The sequence below is a fragment of the Ursus arctos genome, unplaced genomic scaffold (assembly GCF_023065955.2).
Source record: "Ursus arctos isolate Adak ecotype North America unplaced genomic scaffold, UrsArc2.0 scaffold_34, whole genome shotgun sequence".
NCBI lineage: Eukaryota > Metazoa > Chordata > Mammalia > Carnivora > Ursidae > Ursus > Ursus arctos.
Genome location: NW_026623030.1, coordinates 1,992,290 through 2,016,258, shown reverse-complemented (window position 1 = coordinate 2,016,258; position 23,969 = coordinate 1,992,290). Strand labels below are relative to the sequence as shown.

General features: G+C 39.9%; 1 protein-coding gene and 1 pseudogene across 3 annotated transcripts in view; one reads left to right on the top strand and one right to left on the bottom strand.

Moving 5' to 3' along the window:
• The window catches only part of SPECC1L (sperm antigen with calponin homology and coiled-coil domains 1 like), a 123,141-nt gene that overhangs the window by 81,206 nt on the left and 17,966 nt on the right, over nt 1–23,969 (bottom strand). For 2 of the 3 annotated variants that reach the window (XM_048221343.2, XM_026487834.4), the window contains exons 2-3: nt 13,974–14,163; nt 1,543–1,696 (exon numbers count right to left, since the gene is read on the bottom strand). In XM_048221343.2, the coding sequence (XP_048077300.1) occupies nt 1,543–1,696; nt 13,974–14,126 (307 nt within the window). In that variant the 5' untranslated portion in view covers nt 14,127–14,163. Of the gene's footprint in view, nt 1–1,542; nt 1,697–13,973; nt 14,164–20,825; nt 20,957–23,969 lie in introns of all 3 variants that reach the window. The other variant, XM_057305730.1, reaches the window with a different exon arrangement.
• On the top strand, nt 9,600–10,100 carry LOC113247029 (iron-sulfur cluster assembly enzyme ISCU-like; annotated as a pseudogene).

Here is a 23,969-nt window from a genome sequence, read left to right as displayed (position 1 = left end):
AGCTCGGGCTTGAGAGTAAAAGACCTAAGTTGCAGTCCTTGCTCCACCACCAGCTTTGCAGCTGGTACAACGTGGTATGGTACCCAACAAATATTTTCTGAGCAACTGAATGCAAGGCCTTAGGCAAGATACTTAAGCTTTAAGCACAGCTCTCACATCTCTAAAATGAGAATAATAGCCTCAACCTCATAGGGCTATAGTGAGGATAAAATAGAATGGTGCCTGGTATAATAGTGCCTTCCTCACGATCATACCACATGACTATTACAACTAACAGGGGGGCGTGATCTGGGATAGAAGGATGAGAGATAGAAGGATGGGTCCACAGAAGATCAAAGTAGGAGAGAGGACAGTAGGTAAACCTGGGCTAGGAAAAAGTCTAATACATACACAAAGGGCTAATGGCCTAAATAATGAATGATAAAGAAGGTCTACTATAATTTTTGCCAATGTGCTTTCAACAGCTGTATTACAAACACATGATCTTGGAGTGCCTAGCTGTCTCGGTCTGTGGAGCATGTGACTCTTGACGTCGGGGTTGTGAGGTCGAGCCCCACGTTGGGTGTACAGATTACTTAAAAATAAAATATTTAAATACATAATAAAAACTAAAATAAATAAATAAAAACACATGATCTTGTGTTTACTGGAAGTTTTTAAAGTTTTTTTCTATATGTGTAAGAAGTAAAATATGATAGCATTATTCCTTGGACTATAGGATGAGTTCATTTACAGACTCCATCAAATCTAAAGCTAACTGCTGCTAATGAATGAAGAATGGTAGAACAGGAGTGAATGTATCCAGCACTGATCATCAAAGGCCGCTAGCATCTTGGAAAGACAGACACCAGAAATGATGCGCCTACTGGTGGATGGACAACTACTATGTATGGAGTCTTGGAGAAAAAAAGGAACCTGAAACTGTCCCATCAAGGCTCTAGATCCAATGACATTAACAGTAAATGAACAAAGGGACACGGTCAAGGACACGAAGGAGACATAACATCAAAATCCAGATCATGGGAAAATATACGTCAAACCACCTATTTTTCTACAAAAATTAAACTATAAGAAAAAAACAGATTTAAGAAGAAGTAACAAGAATTATATATGGACTTTAAGTGAATCCTGATCCACAGACAGTAAATATACATATGCAGTATTTATGAAAACGTTAGAAATTTGAATAAGTATTTCTTTATATTTATGATTTAAGGAATGACTATTAATTATTTTAAGGGCTGATAATGGTATTGTGATTATATTTTTAGGGGAATTCTTATCTTTCAAAGATAATTACATATTTGTGGATGAAATTATAGGACACTTGGAATTTGCCTCAAAATAATGAGGGAAGGTAGACGTCAAGGAATTAAGACTGGCCATCGGTTGACTAAGGTGATGAGTATAGGTGGCTGAAATACAAATACTTTTGTACCTGTCTAACATTTTCTGTAATGAAGGGAACCCCTTAAATACCACAGCACTCTGCTATTCAAACAAAAGAAGCAATTTAACTCTTACTCTGAATGTCACCCATACCTGTGCTGATCTTGGATTTGTTCTCCACGGTGGTCATGGCAGGGGCCGATGCTGAAGACGCTGTGGAAGAGCAGGTGCTTTTCTTTCCTTTAACACCATTAGTCACAGTCACCCCTCCAGCCATTCCAGCTAAGAGGTCATCACTGCTCTTGGTCTAGAAGCAACAGAATATAAAAGCAAACTGATTAGATGAAGCAAGAGTAAATAATATTTTGAGACTAAACAAAGCTCTTGGCTTTTACATTGAATTCAAGATCTAGAGCTCTACAAAGATTTTCTGACAGTTACCAAGCAGCAGTACTTCATACTGCGCTACAGAAAGAGAACCTCTTTACCGGTTTATAAACAATCACACAATTCTTCTTAAAATATGAAAATCACATATGTAATCGAAGACTTTATGGAAGCCTACTGTGTGCCCACATGTGCCAGTCAGTGAGGGACAGGAAAAAGTGAAGACATCCTCTTTGTTACTCTTTCATCTAGGACATGAATTATGAACAGGGATCATCTGAGCGCTATCACATGGACGCTGAGGAAAGTTCTATAATGCCACAGAAAACGCCACCCTGCAATTTCGAGAGGGAAATACCACTAAGAACCTGAATTAATCTTTATCGTTTTAAAGTAAATCAGTGATGGAACCATTATTTTGAAATTTATTTTTCTTACCTGACCTCATTTTTTAGTAGTCTAACTTAAGCCAAAATTGAAAGATTTTTTTCTTAAAGCTTAGGTAATATATAAATAAAATCCAGAGAGTTTAAGATTAGAGTGAGGGTTAGCCTAAATGATCACACTACTTGAGAAAGACCCTTTGTAATACTTACTTATATTTTACAAAGACTGAAAAAAATACAAGCTTTTTAAAAAGCAAACAAGCGTCAACTATACTTCAATTAAAAAAAAAAGAAAAGAAAACAAGCACTCTGGATAATGAGATCAGGTATAAAATTATTACTTAAAAAATAGTGAAGAAACCTGTTTTTACTTCTAGGAATGGAAGACCACAGAGGAGTCAAAAATCTCTGAAAAAAAGAAAAACTACTTTTTTAAAATTAATTAATTCATTTGAGAGAGAGAGAGCACAAGTGGGAGGGGCAGAAGGAGAGGAAGACAGAATCTCAAGCAGACTCCATACTGAGATACCAGGATCCCGACAGTAAGACCTGAGCCTAGGGACGCCTGGGTGGCTCAGTTGGTTAAGCATCTGCCTTCAGCTCAGGTCATGATCCCAGCGTCCTGGGATCCAGTCCCGCATCGGGCTCCTTGCTCGGTGGGGAGTCTGCTTCTCCCTCTGCTGGCTCTGCCTGCCACTCCCCCTGCTGTGCTCTCTCTCTCCCCCTCTCTAACAAATAAATAAATCAAATCTTTAAAAAAAGAAAAAAAGAGCTGAGCCAAAACCAAGAGTAGGATGCTCAACCAACTAAGCCACCCAGGCACCCCAAGAAAAACTAGTTTTTAATAAAAAACAACCAAAAAGTTTTGTCCCATTAAGGTGAAAGCGTAAGTTAGCCAACTGATTTACTACTGTTGTCTATCTGGAGCCACGCAACCATAATAAATTCTGAGGCAATCATAATAAATTCATCTCTACAGATTAAAATGCTTCATAAATTACTAATCTCTAAAGTCTCTTCCTGTTCTAAATGTCAGTAGACTAGATTCTGTTCTCATCATTCAATTATAAAAGTTACAATATAATACCATTAGCTAGGTCAATCTGTCTTACTAGAGGTAGAAAAGGATTAATGTTTTAAATGAATTAAACTAATTAAGCTTTGGTAATTTAGGATTGTCACATTATGAAAAATCTAGTTATACAAAGAGGAAGGAGGATACTGCATTAATCATTAAGGATTATTCATATTCTTTAAGACTAGTTCCTGTTTATGAAACTGGTCATCAACTATGATGCAAAAAATTTGTAAATCAAGTTCTACTTCCTTCCTGTCAATTTGTCCCTCAACAATTAATCAGTATATAAACTCAACATACCCATATATTTTCAAATAACCTTTTATATTCCATTAATAGAAGTTAGAATTATCTTTGAGGTAATTTTTCTTCCTCCATAAGTTAAATGATAGTAGTTTACTGGCACATGAATAAACAGTGGAATAGAAAAGAATCCAAAAAAAAAAAAAAAAAACCAAAAAACCCACAACAACTGCATTATATAGACACCTGATTTATGACCAAAGAAGTAGTATAGAAAAAAATGGGTTTTTCAGTAAATGATACTAGGTCAACCACATATTCACAAAAGAAAAAAAAATGAATGAGCCCTATTTCACACATTATCAAAAATAAATTCCAAGGCTTTCTAACTATGATTCAAAATCCTGAATGATGAAACAAAGGATTATTTTGACTACATAAAAATTAAAATCTTAAAAAATTTTAAAAGTCCTGAGCATGATACAAAAATGAGAAACTGGGAGAGTATATTGCAGTATCTTATAAATAAAGGGCCAATATCCTTAATACACAAAGAACTCTTAGAAATCAATGGGTAAGGGGCGCCTGGGTGGCACAGCGGTTAAGCGTCTGTCTTCGGCTCAGGGCGTGATCCCGGTGTTCTGGGATCGAGCCCCACATCAGGCTCCTCCACTATGAGCCTGCTTCTTCCTCTCCCACTCCCCCTGCTTGTGTTCCCTCTCTCGCTGGCCATCTCTATCTCTGTCAAATAAATAAATAAAATCTTAAAAAAAAAAAAAAGAAATCAATGGGTAAGAGACACATAGAAAAGTGAGCAAAATAAACAATCACCTACAATCAATCCACACACAATACAAAAAGTATAACCAGTCTAACTCACAATAGGAGAAATGCAAATTAAACAACACTGAGATACCACATCTCACCTATCAGACCGGTAAAAATGAAAAGTTATCACATGTTCCTTTGTGAAGGATGTGGGGAAACAGGTGCTCTCTTAAGTTGCTGGTGAGAACGCAGCTGGATGTGGCCTTATAAAAGGCATCTGGCAATGTCTAACAGAACTCCATATGCATTTACTTTGTACTCTGCAATCCACCTCTAGGAATTTCACCTGAAGACATACCTCCAATAATACAAAAATACATATGCTTAAGATTACTAAATGCAGCACTGCCTTTTAAAAAAGATTTTATTTATTTATTTATTTGAGAGAGAGAGAGAGAGTGTGTGCCTGTGCACACAAGCAGGGGAGGGGTGGTGGGAGAGGGAGACGCAGACTCCCCGCTGAGCAGGGAGCTTGACACGGGGCTCAGTCTCAGCACCCTGGGATCATGACCTGAGCCAAAGGCAGACACTTAACCGAGCCACCCAAGCACCCCTGCAGCATTGTCTTTAACTGCAAAATATTGGGAACACCTTGAATGCCCATACATAGAACAGTAGCTCAATAAACTATAGTACATCCATACAGAGACACATTAAACAGAATGAGAGGGCGCCTGGGCGGCTCAGTCAGTTAAATGCCTGCCTTCCGCTCAGGTCATGCATGACCCCAGGATCCTGGGATCAAGCCCCACATTGGGTTCCCTGCACAGCAGGAAGCCTGCTTCTCCTTCTCCTACTCCCCCTGCTTGTGTTCCCTCTCTCGCTGTCTCTCTCTCTCTCTGCCAAATAAATAAATAAAATCTTAAAAAAAAAACAGAACGAGAAAGACTGCTATAAATTGGTGTAAAGAAATTTCTAGACTACATTAAGTGAAAAAAAACAAAGTGTAGAAACAGATCTAATTATGACAACTTCTGTGTAACAAAGGGTAAATAACACAATAAATATACATGTATCTGATCATTTGTGCAAAAAGAAATACAGGAAGGGAAAAACAAAAACCTAACCACACTGTTTACCTCCAACAGATGGCTGGGGACAGAGTAAGGAGGAATGGGGGGGAAGGGAGGGGCACTTCTCCGAACACATCTTCTCCTAATTCTGACATGTGGAATTGAACTTTGGTAGTGTTTCACATGCTCGCAGTTAATTAATTAATTAAACAAGGGTAGGGGAAACCCTAAAATGAAACACAATAGGAACAAATGGACCCAGCTGCATTTCTAATAAATAACAAAGCCACACAGGGTGAAGGGTAGAGAAGAATCCAAGTATCCTCTGAAAATAGTATTTTGACCATAAATCCTCAAACTCTCAAGCTAAAGACCAAAAAAAGTATGCATTTTGAACTCTACCTGGTAGATTAGTTTTTAGCAGTGGTATGGCAATTCTGTAACTACTGCCTACATATTCTAGGACTGAGAAAATAAATAAATATATTAGAATGAAAGCCAGATTTCTCACTGTCAGGAGACTAGATTACAATTACAGAAAGTGAAAAGGGTACTCTAAACATTGTCAACTGGATTTGGAAGTAACAGTGTGAACTCACAGGTTTTAATATACATGGAAGAAACAGACACAGAAATTGATAAAGATATGAGTGTGCACATGTGTGTGCACACGTGTGTGTGTGTGTTTCCTCTCTGCTGAGCAGGCCTAAAACAACAATACACTCAAAAGCAATGAACACACCTAGCTTCCAAAGGCCTTATTTTTTTTTTAATTTAAATTCAATTAATTAATATATAATGTATTATTTGTTTCAGGGGTACAGGTCTGTGATTCATCAGTCTTACATAACGCCCAGTGCTCACCACAACACATTCCCTCCCCAGTGTCCAAAGGCTTTAAGTGCTATCCTCCACTAAAAGGAACAAGGCCTTCTTGAAGAAAAGGCTGACTGTGGGCTAGGGCTGGAGAAATAGAAAACTTCTCATGTCAGAAATTAAGGGGTTGCTCAAAAAAGAATAGGAACACTTTGAAAGGACACCAGAGTCAGCTTGAAGGGTCTCCCACTGACCAAATAGGGAACAATATGAGCACCAAAATAAACGATGCTAACCACTGACAGCCCACTGAATAAGAATCCATTGTTCCACACTAACATAACTGAATATACAGATGGAGCAAAAGTGAAAACTCCTTCTTGTAAGTAGAATGCCAGCTACTAAATGTAGAAAGATGATGGAATTCGAAAACTACCACTTGGCAAAAATCATACTGATAACTGATTCTGGAAAGAACAGTGAAGAATTGCTAAAACTAGGGTGTGAAAGTCTGATGCAAAAGAGAATATTTACGAAGTCTCAAAGTACTTTTGACAAGATACTTATGCGTTACAAAAGGAAACAGAGTAACCTGATAGCAAACCAGACACCACCTTAACCAAATTAAGTTAACATCACCAGGAATGGAACACATTGACACCATGTGCTTCTGGAAATGCTGCACCAACGACATGTGGCTTCTGTGGGACTTCAGCCAAAAACCCATAAACCCAACCTAATCTCAAGAAAAAACTGAGAAACCTAAATCTGGAAGATAGTCTACCAAATAAACTGGCCTACGTTCTTTAGTAATATCAATGTCACAAAAGACAAAGACAGAGGAACTATCCCAAATTTAAGAAGAAAAGAAGAGTGTGACAACTAAAAGTAATTCACTATCCTGGACTGAAAGCTGGACCAGAAAAAAATTTTCTTCTTTTTTGCTAAAATGGACATTAGCACAGTTGGTGAAATTTAATTAAAATCTAGAGATGAAAAACTAGCATTTTATCAATGTTCACTCCCAGATTTGGTAATTGTACTGTGGTTATAAAAGAGAATGGAGTGTCTCGGTAGCACAATCGGTTAAGCATCTGCCTTCCACTCAGATCATGAGCTCAGGGTCTGCTTCTCCTTCTCCCTCTGTGCACTCTCTCACTCTCGCTCTCACTCTCTCTCAAGTAAATAAGTAACAATCTTTTAAAAATTAATTCTAGATAGACTGAGGATCTATATTTAGATGTAAATTTATACATGTATATTTAGATGTATATTTAAATGTAAAATAATAACACTCTTGAAAAAATAGGAAACTATCTTCTTGACCTTGGGATAGGGAAAGATTTTATAAACGCACGTACACACACACACACACACACACACCCCTAACCATCAACAAAAGATTAACAAACTGGACTATATTAAAATTAAGAACTTCCATTTATCAAAAGATACGATTAAAGGAGAAAGAGAAGACACAGAGTGGGAGAACATATGTGCAACAGATATAAACAACAAAGGGCTCACATCTAGAATAGGCAAAGAACTGTAAGTCAGTACAAAAAAAACACACTACACCACCTCATACCCCTTTTGATGGCTACTATAAAAAAAAGTGCTGATGAAGATGTGGAAAAATTAAAACACTTGCTGGGAAGAGAATTCCTTGGTGGGAATGGAAATGGTGAAGCTGCTGTGGAAAACAGTTATGGAGGTTCCTCAAAGAATTAAAAATAGAATTACCATGCGACCCAGAAATTCCGTTTCTGATTATACACCCAAAAAACTGAAAGCAGGGCTTCTAAGAGATATTTATACATACATGTTCACAGCTATTATTTACAACAGCCAAAAGTCCACATGGAAACAACTCAAGTGTCCACTGATGGAAGAATGGATAAGCAAAATGTGGTATTTACATACGGTGGAATATTATTTAGCATTTAAAAAGGAAATTCTGGGGTGCCCGGCTGGCTTAGTCAGTGGAGCATGCGACTCTTGGTCTTAGGGTTGTGAGTTCGAGCCCCACATTGGGTGTAGAGATTACTTTAAAAAAATAAAATCTTAAAAAAAGGGGGGGGGTAATTCTGACACATGCTACAGTGTAGATGAACTCTGAGGACATTATGCTAAGTGAATTATGCCAGTGGCAAAAAGACAAATACCATGTGATTTAACTCATATGAGGTACCTATGTAGTCAGATTCACAGAGACAGAAAGTACAACAGTTGCCAGTGGCTGGGAGGGAGAATGGGGAGTTGTTGTTTAATGGGGACGGAGTTTCAGTTTTGCAAGGTGAAAGTTTTGGAGATGGATGGTGCTGATGGCTGCTCAATGTGAATGTATTTACTGCTACTAAACTGTATACTTAAAAATGGTTAAGATGATAAATGTGATGTGTATTTTACCACACACACAAAAAAAGCTGAAAAAGAAAGATAACACAGTAGCAAAATGGGCAAATGATTTGAACAGGCACTTCACAAAGAGGATATCTGACTAGCCGCTAAACATACAAAGTAAGATATGAAAAGGTGCTTAATTCCACTGATAATAATGCAAATGCAAATTAAAGCCACTTCAGACCATTCCTTGACCACCACAGCCACTCCTTGATCTGGGTTGGTGGCTGCAGAATATGTCACTTTGTGGTGATTCACTAAGCTGAACACAGAAACTGTGTGAACTGTTCTGGATGTATACTTCATCAAAAAAATTAAAAACAGGGGTGCCTGGATGGCTCAGTCAGAAGAGCGTGAAACTCTTGGGGCACCTGGGTGGCTTAGTCGTTAAGCATCTGCCTTCGGCTCAGGGCGTGATCCCAGAGTCCTGGGATCAATCCCCGAGTCGGGCTCCTCCCCTGGGAGCCTGCTTCTTCCTCTCCCACCCCCCTGCTTGTGTTCCGTCTCTCGCTGGCTGTCTTTCTGTCAAATAAATAAATAAAATCTTAAAAAAAAAAGAAGAAGAAGAAGAAGAGCATGAAACTCTTGATCTCAGTTGGGGTCATGAGTTTGAGCCCCATGTTCGGTATAGAGATTACCAAAAATAAATAAACTTGAAAAAAGTTTAAAACAAAACAAAAAAAACACAACTCTGTACTTTCCAACTCTTTTACACGAAGCTACTTGCAGGCTCATATCTTTCCATATTTCAATTTTTGTTACACAATTCTGCAAATACATGTGCACTTCCACACATAAACACCCCCATCAACAACAGTTCAAAAAAATTTCTGAAATTGACGAAGGGAAGAGATTTTAGCCTACTTCTTAATAACAAATGCAAAATGCAAATCATTTGGTAAAAACCTTCTAGATACAGGAATGCCTGGCTGGTTTAGTCAGTGGAGCATCCGACTCATGATCTCAGGGTTGTGAGTTCAAGCCCCACGTTGGGTCTACGTAGAGATTACTTAATAAAAAAATAATAAAATTGCTGCACAGGCACAAGCCCGGAAGATGGTGGCGGCTGGAGCTGGCCATCTGAAGCAGGCAGTGTCGGCCCTGCTGCTGCGGAGCCCACACCTGCCTGTCCGGGAACTATCACAAGAAGGTTGTTGATCATTATGAAAATCCTAGAAACTTGGGGTCCCTTGAAGACATCAAAAAATGTTGGAACTGGATTAGTGGGGGCTCCAGCATGTGGTGATGTAATGAAATTGCAGATGCAAGTGGATGAAAAGTGGAAGATTGTGGACTCCAGGTTTAAAACATTTGGCTGTGGGTCTGCTATTGCCTCCAGCTCGTTAGCCACTGAATGAGTAAAAGGCAAGACGGTAGAGGAAGCCTTGACCATCAAGAACACAGACATCGCCAAGGAGCTCTGCACCACCCCCACCCCCACCCCCACCCCCCGTGAAACTGCACTGCTCCATGCTGGCTGAAGATGCAATCAAGGCTGCCCTAGCAGATTACAAACTGAAATATGAATCCAAAAAAGGAGAGGTGGAGAAGAAATGAGCCCTTAGCGAAGCTTCCAGCAGGTCATACCTGCTGTCTGTCTACCTGCTGTGCAATCACATAGATGTTTAGAAGCCCCCCAGACTACAGTAAAAGAGCTCTGAGACATGTATAGCACTTGCTGGTTGTGCGGTGGCTCCCATGCAAGCAAAATACAGTTTACTCATTCCAAGTCCTGTGCTTTCTTTCAGCCCACTCTTGTTGCCTTAACCAATTTGTGTATATTTTGAATTGTGTGCATGGCCTCAAAACTGAAATCAGTTACAAAGTCTCAAGTGTGGTAGTCCACGAAGTGCATAAATAATCTAATTTCACCTGAATCTATCCTGGAGAAGACTACCAGTAGAAGGTCATGGTATGATTATTTGATAGAACCACAATTATTGTACATAAAACAGATTTGCATATATATAAAAGAATATACGATCAAAACTAATAATAAAATTAAAATTAAAAAAAATTTTAGGGGGCGCCTGGGTGGCTCACTCTTTAAGCGTCTGCCTTCGGCTCAGGGCGTGATCCCGGCGTTCTGGGATCGAGCCCCACATCAGACTCCTACGCTGGAAGCCTGCTTCTCCCTCTCCCACTCCCCCTTGCTTGTGTTCCCTCTCTTGCTGGCTGTCTCTATCTCTGTCAAATGAATAAAAAATCTTTAAAAAAAAAATTTTTTTTTAAAGAATGTTTAAAAAAAAAAACTTCTAGATACAAATGATGAAATAATACAACCAACGTATCCATGCTTCTCATGGTAAAATCCAAGTTTCATGGTCTGCATCATCAACTCAAAATTTAAGGTTAGTTTTTAAATTCTGCCTTTCAAGTTTCAGAGATGGATTATTCATTCAATCATACGGTTAACTAATTTTCATACTGAAAAGGTATGATCACAAATAATCATTGACAGTCATCAATTACTCAGATAGATTCTAACTGAAGTAACTGATATTTAATAATTCTCATCTATTAACTTTTAGAAAAAACTATTCTTGGGACAATGAAAAAGTGTATTACTTCTACAAGGATTAACCAGGAACCCCTGAGCAGTGTATGAAACCTGCAAAGTGCAGGCCTATAGGAGACCATCCTTATGCGGCAACTAATCCTCTCTGCTCACTGTGACAAAGAATTAACCATACAAAGGTCCCAAACCAGACGTCACAGCTACTCACAAGAATGGGAACAATTTCCTCAAAACTCACTGAAAAACAGTAGTGCTATATTTTATATTTACAAAAACTCCAATAAGCACTGAGATGCTCTCATGAAAAAGGTCCTTTCTCCTACACCTCAACTAGATCTAGCCTCAAACAATATTTGAAATGAAAGAGGTAAAGAAATGTATATCCCCACACCCGCCACTATAAGAAAAGTGGTGAATACTGAGCAGTGACAGAGACACACATGTGGGTGTCCGCATGAATGGGTGAGTATGTGCACGTGGTGTCTATATGACTAAAAGCCAAAAGCTTCATTCATCTGGTTAGTCATCAACGCTCCATCACGGTTACAGAATTCAAGTTGTGGGAAGTGTCCAAATGCTAGAGAAGCACAGTGAAATATGAAAACTTAGGAAAACAAAATAACACTTAAGTTGGTGGGGTCTCCAAGCCCTTTTGATCTTTTCAATTTTTCTGTTCATTTTCACTATTTTCTTTCCTTCTTTGTCTTCTCACCTCAATTTCGAGTCAGTGCCTTTTTTCTTCTCCCTTCTTATGTAAAAGCAATTGCTTCAGTCTAGATAAAGTGTTCCCAAATAGTTTCACTTCTTCCGAGACCCTCCTCACTACACACATACACACATCATCCCTACTTAAATGAACCAACAAAGGACAGACAAAGCTATGGACAGAACACATGTGCTGGCCCACAGCAGACAAACAGCTGTTTTGCTTTACAACGAAAAATTACTCACTGTTCAAAACCAAACTACCATCAACTCCAGATACAGGCCTCAGAAGATCTGACATGCCTGTTCAGGGCACACGTCATGGTAAACCTTCAAAGATCCTGCCTGCCACTGATGAGGAGGCAACAGAAGAAAAGCAGTAGAACACATCCAATGCCAACAACCTGTTCTTCCAGTCACGTAAATAACAGGTCACCCAGTCATCACACAGGCACTCCGCTCTGAAGACACCCCCAGCAAGTGAGTAACCAGTTAGGTCAGAAAATGCCAGCGATCTTACACAAAAGAGTGGCAACATTGCCATCAAGGAAGTAATTCAGGGTGTTGATTCAGACTAACGGAAGTAGGGCGAAGGTCTTACTCCTGGTACCATTCTCTGGGCCATAGGATGACACCCAGCAGCTAATCAAAACTGTAGCAAGGAGAAAATCTGGGGGCACCTCCAAGCCCGTGGAATAAGTCTGGGTTTAGTTTTGACAACCCTGGAATAGAAAAACCAGCATTTCCAGCTAGATCTTTCAACACACATAAGGAAGTCCCTCCTCAGCTGTTCCTTGAGGCGCTTCTTAAAATAATTAAGCCACAATCTATCAAAGCCCTGACTGGACAAAAGGCTTTTGGATGGATCATGTTTCAAACACTGCTTAGTTTCTCCCTGTGAGACTAGCACTAACCCTCTCCAGGTTTTCTCCACAGAGTCAAAGTTGCTACTCAAAACACAAAATTCCCAGGACAAACAAGCAAAGAACAAATAAGTGGATTCTGCACTAAGAAAGACTAGAAGACTGCGGATCTCTGTGCAATGTATCTAAGATATGACCAGCAGAAAAATGGCCTGGAGTCATCTTGTCCCTTGGGTGGTCCAAATCAACACAGACACTGAGAGCACCCACAGAAAAAGACTATTCTTTTCAGAAATCGGTGGTGAGCCAGTAAAAGTTTCCAGAGATAATCAATAAAAATGCTACCAGGATACCTGGGTGGCTCAGTCAGTTAAAGTCTGCCTTCAGCTCAGGTCATGATCCCAGGGTCCTGGTATTGAGCCCTGAGTCAGACTCCCTGCTCCATGGGGAGCCTGCTTCTCCCTCTCCCTCTGCCCCTCCCTACTGCTCGTATGCTCAATCTCTTTCTCAAATAAATACATAAATAAATCTTTAAAAAAGAATACTACTGCCTGTCATTTACGAAGCCCTTGCTGTGTGCCAGACTCTGAGCTAACCACTTCCATACATTCCTCATTTCATCCTGATCATGGTGCTGTGAAGCATATGCATACAAAGCCAGGGGCTGTCTGCTTCTGAAGCCCACAGCCATCATCCCGTACTAACAAGAACTAAACCAGCCTCGAAAAGAGTGTAAAGAAAACTAGTTATGCTCTAAGTTAATATTGCCCAATTTTAACGGGTTTAATACGGGATCAGTTGTCAGAAAAAGAGTAACAGTTGATGGGGGTGCAAGGGGGTGGAGTGGGAATAAAAATCCCCCACCTGGGGGTTTCAGGAATGTTCTCACTGGTCATCCTTTAAGACCTACCACACATGCTCTTTTCGTAAAACCTTCCCAGGCTAACAACAATGTTTTCCTGAAATGCTTACACTGCCCTCCTGCTCCCCCAGGGAATCTGACTTTTTTGCATGTGTATTAGTTACGCACGTATGTGACAGCCTCCACCCGTTACACCACAAGCTCCCTGAAGAAGGACTCTAACTTCAGCTCACACCGGCACAAGAGCCTTGCACAAGGCAAGTGCTCAATGATGCGTTTCATAAACAAGTCTACTATTTGGTTCCATTTGTAAAGCCAGACCAAACACGCCAAGTCTACCACACTGTGAACTCTTCAAAGGCTATGTGTTCCCAGCACCAGCAGAGGGCAAACCCTAAACAATGTTTATTTAATAAATCAAACATTATATTAAGATTCACTCCTAAAATCCATCACATATTCAAACATTGCCACGTTCATACCTTTGACAATGATGCTGTTGTTCCAGGTTTTACGAGTTTGCCTCCTATAGATGCTGAAGAGCTGTTCTCAGGTTTAGTTTTTTCTACTGTCTGCGTTTTGCTTATCCCAGACACCTTAGGCACTGAGCCAACACTCCTGCTTGCTTTCTTCATTCTGGGTTGCCTCTTCCTGATGCATTTACAAACAAATCTGTGGAAAGAAATGACATCATACTGAGAACACAACTGGAAGAAAGCTCTTCAGAAATCTCTTTCTGAAAAATTTTACCATGCAATAAATAAAAATATTTGGAAGCTAGATATTGATACAGAAAATAAAAAGTTGAAAAGCTCTTAGACTTGTTAATCAAAATGCACCCCACGTTTAAGGCTTCCTCCTTGAATATGACTAACTTCAAACTATTTTGTGCATTCTAGTTCACTCATTAAAAGGAGTATCTTAGGGAATCTGAGTGGCTTAGTCAGTTGAGGGTCTGACTCCTGATTTTGGCTCAGGTCATGATCTCGGTCCTGAGACTGAGCCCACATCCAGCTCAACACTGAGCCTAGAGCCTGCTTAAGATTCTCACTCTCCCTCTCCCTCTACCCCTCCTCCCCACCACTCACAGGAGCACATGCACTTGCTCTCTAAGGAAAAAAATAGGAATATTCTAGAAATCTAATGGAACTGGCTAAATACAACACAGCACACATTATCTTTAGCATTTAATAAAGAAATAACCATCCTGGCATTTGAGAATTGGCCACTCTGCAGGTATTTAAGGGTGATCATATTTTCCAAATTACCCAGCATAGTCCTAATTTCAAATATCTGCTGTGATAACCTCACATAAGCCAGGAGAACATCCCAGAAACTCCAACATTTAGGATCTAAATATATTTCCCAACATATCTCTTTTATCAAGAGGCAATATCAAAATTCCTTATCAGAACATAAACTTCAGGGGCACCTGGGTGGCCCAGTTAGCTGGGTGCCTGCCTTCGGCTCAGGTCATGACCCCAGAGTCCCGGGATGGAGCACAGCATCGGGCTCCCTGCTCAGCAGGGAGTCTGCTTCTCACTCTCCCTCTGCCCCTCACCCTGTTCCTGCTCTCTGTCATGCACTCTCTCTCTCTCAAATAGATAAATAAAATTTTTTAAAAAAGAACACAAACCTCAATTTTTTGGTTCAGAAAACAAGGCCATCTCTATGCCTGTAAGGAATGTGCAAGTCTACCACCTAAACAGCTCATGCTTGATTTCATAGCTTAGACGACTTGAAATACCACTGGCAGCACACAAAACTGCACCCAGATAAACCCTTAAATATATCTTTATTGACTAAGCTAGAAAAGCAATCCCTACAGTAAGTAATATCAGGGTTGGAAAGATGTCACAGACCGGGCTGGCTTTCACAAAAATGAAAGCCTATTTGAATGTAAGCAGTTTTGTGTATGGTGACTCTGAGAAACCACAATGAGCATAAAAAGAGACTGTTCTATTCTGTGAAGATTTCTAAACACTAATAAAAATAAACTTACAGAATAACCTTTTGGAAAAGAAAAGGCTCATCCCAATAGCCTTAATGAGTACTTTACCTACACTGAGCTCAAACGCTCCAGATTTATCTTGCCTTGACATTATACAAACTGCACCAACGGGTTTGGTGGCAGGAACAGTGAGACAGGGTGAAGGGGGCTCTGCTCCACCCCTCAACATGATAAAAAGAACGCTGTTATTAACAGCAACCAAAGCACAGTGAAACCTCAGCACCAAGTCTACGCTTTTCTCACCTACAGAATGAAGGAATGACACTGGGTCCATCGCTAACTCAAAGTACTGTGGAAAAATCTAGTTCCTAAGAACATTTCCTTCAACTTTTCACTTTCCCTTTTTATTTACCTGCTCTTTTCTAAGTCTCATATCTTGTAGATGGCTCCCTGAAGTTTCTTTCTTCTCTTCTCCAAATTCCACTCCCGCACTCCTTTCTACACCACTCATTCCCTCTACCATTCTCTGCCTACTCATCCAACTCCTGCCAGAGTAACTCTTCCTAAACAGGCACCATCCAATAGAATTCGCTGCAACGATAAAAATGTTTTATGTATATCTGTGCTGTCCAATACCACTTTTGGCTACTGAGCACTTAAAATGGGGCTGGTGTGACTGAGGAACTGCATTTTTAATTTTATTTAATTTTAACGAATTTAAACTTAAAGGTACATGGTAGCTACCATACGGGACAATATAACAGATTGTCCCTTTCCTGCTGCTACCATTTAAAACATAATGAATTACCACTTTTCACCCACTAGGATGGCTACAATCAAAAAGATAGGGGGGTGCCTGGCTGGCTCGGTTGGTGTTCAACTCTTGATCTTCGGATTGTAAATCCAAGCCCCACATTGAGTGTAGAGATTACTTAAAAAAAAAAAAAAATTCTAAAAAAAAAAAATAGATAGTAACAAATGTTGTAAAGCATGTGCAGTAATTAAAAACCTCACACACAGCTGGAAAGAATATAAAATAGTGCAGCCGCTTTGGAAAACAGTCCAACAGGTCCTCAAATGCTTAAACATAGTTACCATGTGATCCAGCAAGTCTACTCCTGGATTTATACCCAAGAGAAATAAAAAACATTTGTCCACAAATTTATATACAAATGTCCACAGACACATTATTCGTAATAGCCACAAACTGGAAACAACACAAACAACCTCAAAAAATTCTCCCAAATTAAACTATAACAGCATTCTTTGTGGATCCAGAATTCTTACTGGATACATATTACTATCACATAGTTCTGTTTACATGCCTTCTGCATACAAAATAATTGTTTCAATTCCAAATGTCTATCAACTGATAAATGGATAAAAAATGTGGTATATTCACCCAATGGAATATTATTTGGGCATGAAAAAGAAATGAACTACCAATACATAGTACAACCCTGAAAACGTTAAACCAGATAAAAGACACCAAACACAAAGAATCATGTATTCTATGATTCCATTTATACAAATTGTCCAGAATAGGCAAATTCATAGGGACAAAAGTAAATTAGAGGTTATCAGAGGTTAGGGTAGCAGAAATATATACTGACTGCTAATGGATACAGGGTTTCTTTTTTGGGATGAAACATTCAGAATTAGATTGTGATAATGGTTGTAAACCCTGTGAATATACTGAAAACCACTGAATTTTACACTTAAAAATGAGTGAATTGTGCGGCACATGAATTATACCTCAATAAAGTGGTTACAAAAACAAAAACAAAAAACACCTGGGGAGCCTAGCTGGCTCAGCTGGAAGAGCATGAGACTCTTCCTGTAGGGGTTTTGAGTTCGAGCCCCAAGTTGGATGTACAGATTACTTAAAAATAAAATCTTAGGGGCGGCTGGGTGGCTCATTCGTTAGGCATCTGCCTTTGGCTCAGGGCGTGATCCCAGAGTCCTGGGATCGAGCCCCACATCAGGCTCCTCCGCTGGGAGCCTGCTTCTTCCTCTCCCACTCCCCCTGCTTGTGTTCCCTCTCTCGCTAGCTGTCTCTCTCTCTATCAAATAGATAAATAAAATCTTTTAAAAAATAAAAATAATAAATAAAAATAAAATCTTAAAAAAAAACAAACCCAAATGAACACCAAACAAGGACTTCCAGAAAGCAGATCCAAACATTATAAAATACTCAATAAGATAAACAGAAGGACTACAGTTGTGCAAAGATCAGAGAGAAGGCAAGGAGCACAGCCAGAAGCTTTAAAAATGCTGAGATACACACTGGTCCAAGACACTGGCAGCTTGAGATCTAAGATCTTAGACCACCCATTCTCACCCATATTGGACCCAAAGCTCCCTTTCTCTAATAAATATGTAAATACACCTTTACTACTGAAGTGAAATCCAAAGCTAACCTATTTATTATATACACACAGGTACTTTCTAAAAATATCTACATAATGTGGCAACTAAAACATAAAAAAAGTAATTTGTAATAAAATAAATGTGAATTTCAATATGTGAATTTCCAAGCAAGACTATATGTGAAATAAAACAGTAAGAAATCCACACCTCCAAGTTAAATCACTGTGAATTTGACTACAAATACTCTTGACTTGGGCACTTGGTAGTACTGCAACTCAGACACCATGCCATCTACCATGCATGCTATCAACAATGTGATTTTCTAAAAGGATGAATCATTCTTGGTGTGATGGTTAATTTTATATGCCAACTTGACTGAGCCATGGAGTCACAGACATTTGGTTAAACTATTCTGGGTGTGAGGATGTTTCTTCTTTTTTCTTTTCTTTCTTTCCTTTTTTTTTTTTGAATAAGATTTGTTTTGTTTGGGTTTTTTTGTGAGGATGTTTCTGAATGAGATTAACATTTGAATTCAGAGATTCCTGACTCTTTGAGTTGGGATGTTGGTCTTTTCCCATCTTTAGACTCCACCTGAAAAATTGGCTCTTCTTGGGTCTCAATCCCACCAACTTTCAAACTTGAATTTACACCATGAGCTCTCCTGGTTCTCAGGCCTTCAGACTCGGACTGGAACTTACAATGTTGGCTCTCCTGGGGCTTGAGCTTGCTGACTGCAGATCCTGGTACTTCTCAGCCAACTCCTTTAATAAATTTCTTTGTGTGTGTGTGTGTGTGTGTGTGTGTGTGTCTGTGTGTGTGTGTGTCTGTGTGTGTAGATCCTACTGGTCTGTTCCTCTGGAAGAACCCTGACTAATACACTTGGTAAAGCTGAAAATAAAACAATTTCTCCTCAGTGTCTACAGTAACTGCATTCCTGGAAAATTTCATCTATACCAAAACTACACTTAAAAAATGCCTTCTTTGTGTAAAATGGAATTAGATTCTAGGCTCAGTCATAAACAGTTTTTTTCTATGTAAATTATTCAGCAAGATATTCCAAAGTTGCGGCAGGGCACAGGAAAAGTTTTGATCTTGCAGAACCGACACTTCATTGAGTCTAGAATTCCATGGCCTCTACTTAGAAATTTCAATAGCAACCACCAACCACTGAGACAACGAAAAAAGCTTCCATGATTTTCTAAAATGACTCCTATCTAAGGGCAAAGATCCTCAAAAACAGATTCTAATTCACCAGCAGATCTTGGCCCCTACCTGGTTAAGGAGGAATCGCTAAACCTGCCTAGAGAGCCTCTAGAGTCCCCTGAGCATGGGAGAGATTACAGAGTACAGGGAAAGGACCAGCACAGTTCACAGCACTTCAAGGGCCTAAAAGTTGAACAAAGGAATAACATTTTTTTAAAAATTACAAAAAAAAAAAAAAAAAAAAAGGGACGGCTGGGTGGCTCAGTTGGTTGGACATCTGCCTTCAGCTGAGGTCGATACCAGGATCCTGGGATCGAGTCCTGCATCAGGCTCCTTGCTCAGCGAGGAGCCTGCTTCTGCCTCTGCCTGCCGCTCCCCCTGCTTGTGCTCTCTCTGACAAATAAATAAATAAAGTGTAAAAAGAAAAAGAGGGGCGCCTGGGTGGCTCAGTCGTTAAGCGTCTGCCTTCCGCTCAGGGCGTGATCTCGGCGTTCTGGGATCGAGCACCGCATCAGGCTCCTCTGCTGGAAGCCTGCTTCTTCCTCTCCCACTCCCCTTGCTTGTGTTCCCTCTCTCACTGGCTGTCTCTCTCTCTCTGTGTCAAATAAATAAATAAAATCTTTAAAAAAAAAAAAGAAAGAAAAAAAGGAAGGAAGGAAGGAAGGAAGGAAGGAAGGAAGGAAGGAAGGAAGGGGAAAGTTAGTTAGCTGAAAAAAGAGGTGTGGTATAAGTTACTACTATCCCTTCCCCAGTCCTGCTCAGGGCTGTCATCAGCACCTGTCACTACCTCTAGTCCAGAGAAGTCAAGGTTTGGGAGGAATAAAACATAGCTCTCCTCACAATAACAGTATGGATCCTGCCTCTATAAATACTCAGAATAATCTCAAACTACAATAAATCCGTGAAGTATGTCAGATGTATTTCTCAAATAATATTTCTTAAAAACATCAAAACTGATGCACTGCTCCCCAAACAGGGAAAGGCACTGAAGGCCTTGAGCTCCTCCCATGGAGCAGGCATCCCATCCCAGCTGTGCCATACCTGATACAGTTCACTGAATCTTCACAGGAGCCCATACAGACATTGACAGAGGCTCAGAGAGTATATATAACTCACTTTCCCCGGATTACCATTCTTTAGTGACAGTCGTCCGAATCCAAACCCCATACGCTGCCCACTGCTCCATACGGTCCACAGTGCAACCATACACAAGAACTTTATCAGGAATGTGCAGTTTTCATCTCAACAAATATTTCACAAGGTATGAACAAAATGTAACAACACCAAAACTGTACTGCTCAATCTGCCCCTTCTAGATTTATCTACTTGTCCTTTGGATCAGTGCTGACATTCTTGACCAAATTTTTTTCATTTGAAGGTACCATCATGCTATTTAATATAAAATCTATCTTTTTTACAGCACAAAATTTATCGCCAGTTCTAAATCAGTAGGTATTAAGTTACAGCTGTGAAAATAAAATTCTTAGCTATAATCATATTAATTTATAGATACCTGCTACTTTTTCATTTAAAATAATTATTTGTTGGGCATGGGTGGGCAGAGACACAGCTGCCCTCATTTTACAGAAATAACCCTGCATTAAGAAGGCTGCAGTCTGGGTGGCCGGAACTCTCACCAGGATGTCCCTGTGCTTGGGCTTCCCAGGACAGGATTTACAGCTCCAGGAGCCCTGCCTAAAGCTAATTACACATCCACAGCCACACAGGAAGCTTGAGTTTCCTTTACATCTACAAGGAGATCACATAATTAAAACCTACTGAGGAAAACAAATAAAGGGCCATCTCTTACCTGCCAGATATGGTAGATAAAATACTACTTAAAAGTCAAACCACGGGGCGCCTGGCTGGCTCAGTTGGTAGAGCATTCAACTCTTGGTCTCAGGGTCGTGAGTTCAAGCCCCATGTTGGGTGTAGACAATACTCGAAAAAAAAAAAAAAATCAAACCACAGACTCTTAAAAATGGTAAATATTTTGGAGCCCATTTATAGGAAATCCTGTATGCAACATCACTGACAAAAAAAATCTTCTAGCCACTAACATCTACTGTTGGAGGAGACTGACTACTAAGAAGTTCTAAAGCAAGTCATTACTTACTCAACATTCACTGAATACTTACTTTGTGCCATGGGAAATGCCAGTTCTCTACGACACTCGTCAGACAAGGCATAAATAATACATGGACACATAAAGATAATTAGGACAAAAATACCTACTTCCAAGGAGTTCACAGTTTAGTGGAAGAAACAAGATACATAAACAAACAGTGAAGAGGACCCCACCCTTCATAAATTCTACTGATAATATAAGGTAAACAGATATACAAGGCACAATGGCAGTAGAAAGAACTAGTCCTCCATTCTGCCTCTGGGGAACTGGCTGAGAGGTACACCTCACAGAGTTGTGAGAAAGCATGGGCTCACTTGAAGGACTCTAAGAACTTGGGTCTGGCTAGAATACAGAAATGTCAAAATGAGGACTAGTGGGGAAGGGCCCAGTAGGCCAGTCAAGCCCTGGCCTCTGTCCGAAACAGGATGGCAAACTACAGACAGACTAAAGTCAGTGCAGCCCTAACTCGGATTTACAAATCCTAAAGACAGACCTGGGGCTGGTGTGGAGGATGGGCTGAAGGGGCGTAACATACTGGCGAGGCTCAGGCATGAGAAAGCCTGATTGGCATCTCCTTCCCTGTAACTCCCTTCCTCTGACTTGACTCCAAGCTCTCCATTCAAAAGTACCACTCTTGGGGCGCCTGGGCGACTCAGTTGGTTAAGCATCAGACTCTTGATTTCAGCTCAGGTCATGATCTCAGGGTTGTGAGATCGAGCCCAGGTTTGGGCTCCATGCTCACTGTAGAGTCTGCCTGTCCCTCTCCCTCTGCTCCTGCCCCCAGCACTCTCATAAATAAATAAAATCCTTTTTAAAAAAGTACCACTCTCATCCCACAGCTCTCCCAGGATCTGAAGATCACCACAGCACTACTCTATGCCCGCCCTTCTTCCACATCAGCCCCACGAATCTTCAGCCGTACCTCCAGATTCCACACCATCTGTGTTCATTGGCAACGTGGTGCACAGGCCCTTGGAACTGGGCACAGATGCTATACAGATCTGGTCTGGAAAGCAGAGCTCAGTATGACTATTACTTCTCTTGATCTAGACACTGAAGCTCCTCTTAACTTAATCTAAAGAAAGAAAAGCTGCTTTTCTAGGAGCTAACAGAAGCACAAACTGAGTTCATGGTTACCTAATACTTACATGTCTTTTTCACGCAAATGGCCATTAAGCTGCTTTTTCTCTTTTTTTCCCCTAACATTTTATTACGGAAATTTTCAAACACACGGAAATGTTGAAGAAACTGTAAACACCTCACTGTTCTTTTTTTTTTTTTTTTTAAGATTTTATTCATTTATTTGATAAAGAGACAGCCAGAGAGGGAACACAAGCAGGGGGAGTGGGAGGAGAAGCAGGCTTCCCGCAGAGCAGGGAGCCCGATGTGGGGGTCCTGGGATCATGGTCCTGGGATCATGACCTGAGCCCAAAGCAAAGCTTAACCAATTGAGCCACCCAGGCACCCCCAGTCACACCAGGATCTTGACACTGTCACTACTTTTTCCTTTGAACGCCTCCTATTCACCTCCAAGTAGAACCTCTTTCCTTTTGTTATATAAATTGTATTGCTGTTTAAAACTATTTAAATTTAATTGTTATTTAATTGATATTTTTAAACCTACTGTGCTTCTTTAAAACAACAGTATCCCAGAGACTGCCCTACCTGGCACAAACAAATCTGTATCCCTGGGCAAGTTATTCGACCTCTCTGAAATCTCAGTTTCCTCACAGGTAAAATGGGCGGCTAATGCTACCTCCCTCATAAGGATGTTGAGAGGATTAAATGAAGTAATGAACCTAAACTGCTTAGCAAGGTGACAGCTCACAGTAAAGATGGGATAAATGTGAGCTATCATAACGTAGAGAAGAACACACTGCATGCCCCAAGTATGACTAATGTCTTATTAAAATAAAGCAGCAATTCAAAAGGCACTTTGTAAGAGAAACCCTTTATAAAGAATGACTAAAGACTGTTTATACTCACTACTTACATTAAATTATATACTATTGCACACAGATGTCAACAAACAACACTTGCTTCTGGTTCTTTCCCACTGAAAATTATATATCAGGAAATACTGAAAATACATGGTAGGAAGTTCACTGGAATGATAATCAGGAGACCTGGATTATGGTCGCAAGCCTGACAAGTCTGCATGACCTTGGTAACTCATGCTAACTATGTGAGCCTTGTTTATAAGGTAAGGAGGATGGATTAGGATCCCAGAAATTCAAAAATCCTATTTCATAATTTATACCACTCAGAACCAGGAATCAAAACTACCTTTAAAAAAGAAACTGCTGATTAGGTATGATTTTTTTACGCCTATCAATAGCCCACTAAAAATCCAAAAAGGGTTTCAACCCAAACGACCTAGATACATTTCTCTCTTATTTCACAAACTCCATATTTGAAATGTAGGGATTATATTAAAATGTAAAATAAGAACGGACTTAAAACACTGAGGAGAAGGAATCACACAGTCAAGGGAAAATTGAAATTTAGGAAACTAGCCACACTGGAGTCAGTAACTACAGGTTACTAAATGAATCAAAACCAAAAACCAATCTGATAAAAGCATGTGGGCTACAAAACCAAACAGAACACCGAAGAAATTCAGTAAGAAATGTTTTAATTAGATAAATCCTAATGCAACAGACTGATCCGATAGTGAATTCCTCAACACATACACGTTTCTAACCCTTCTTTTGTAAATTATGACAATCAGAAAAGTGCATTTACATATATACATTTTACAGACTTGGAGCAAGGCTCCACTGAAAAAGTCAAGGCTTACTCAGAGGAAAAGCGTGAGCCCTGTCA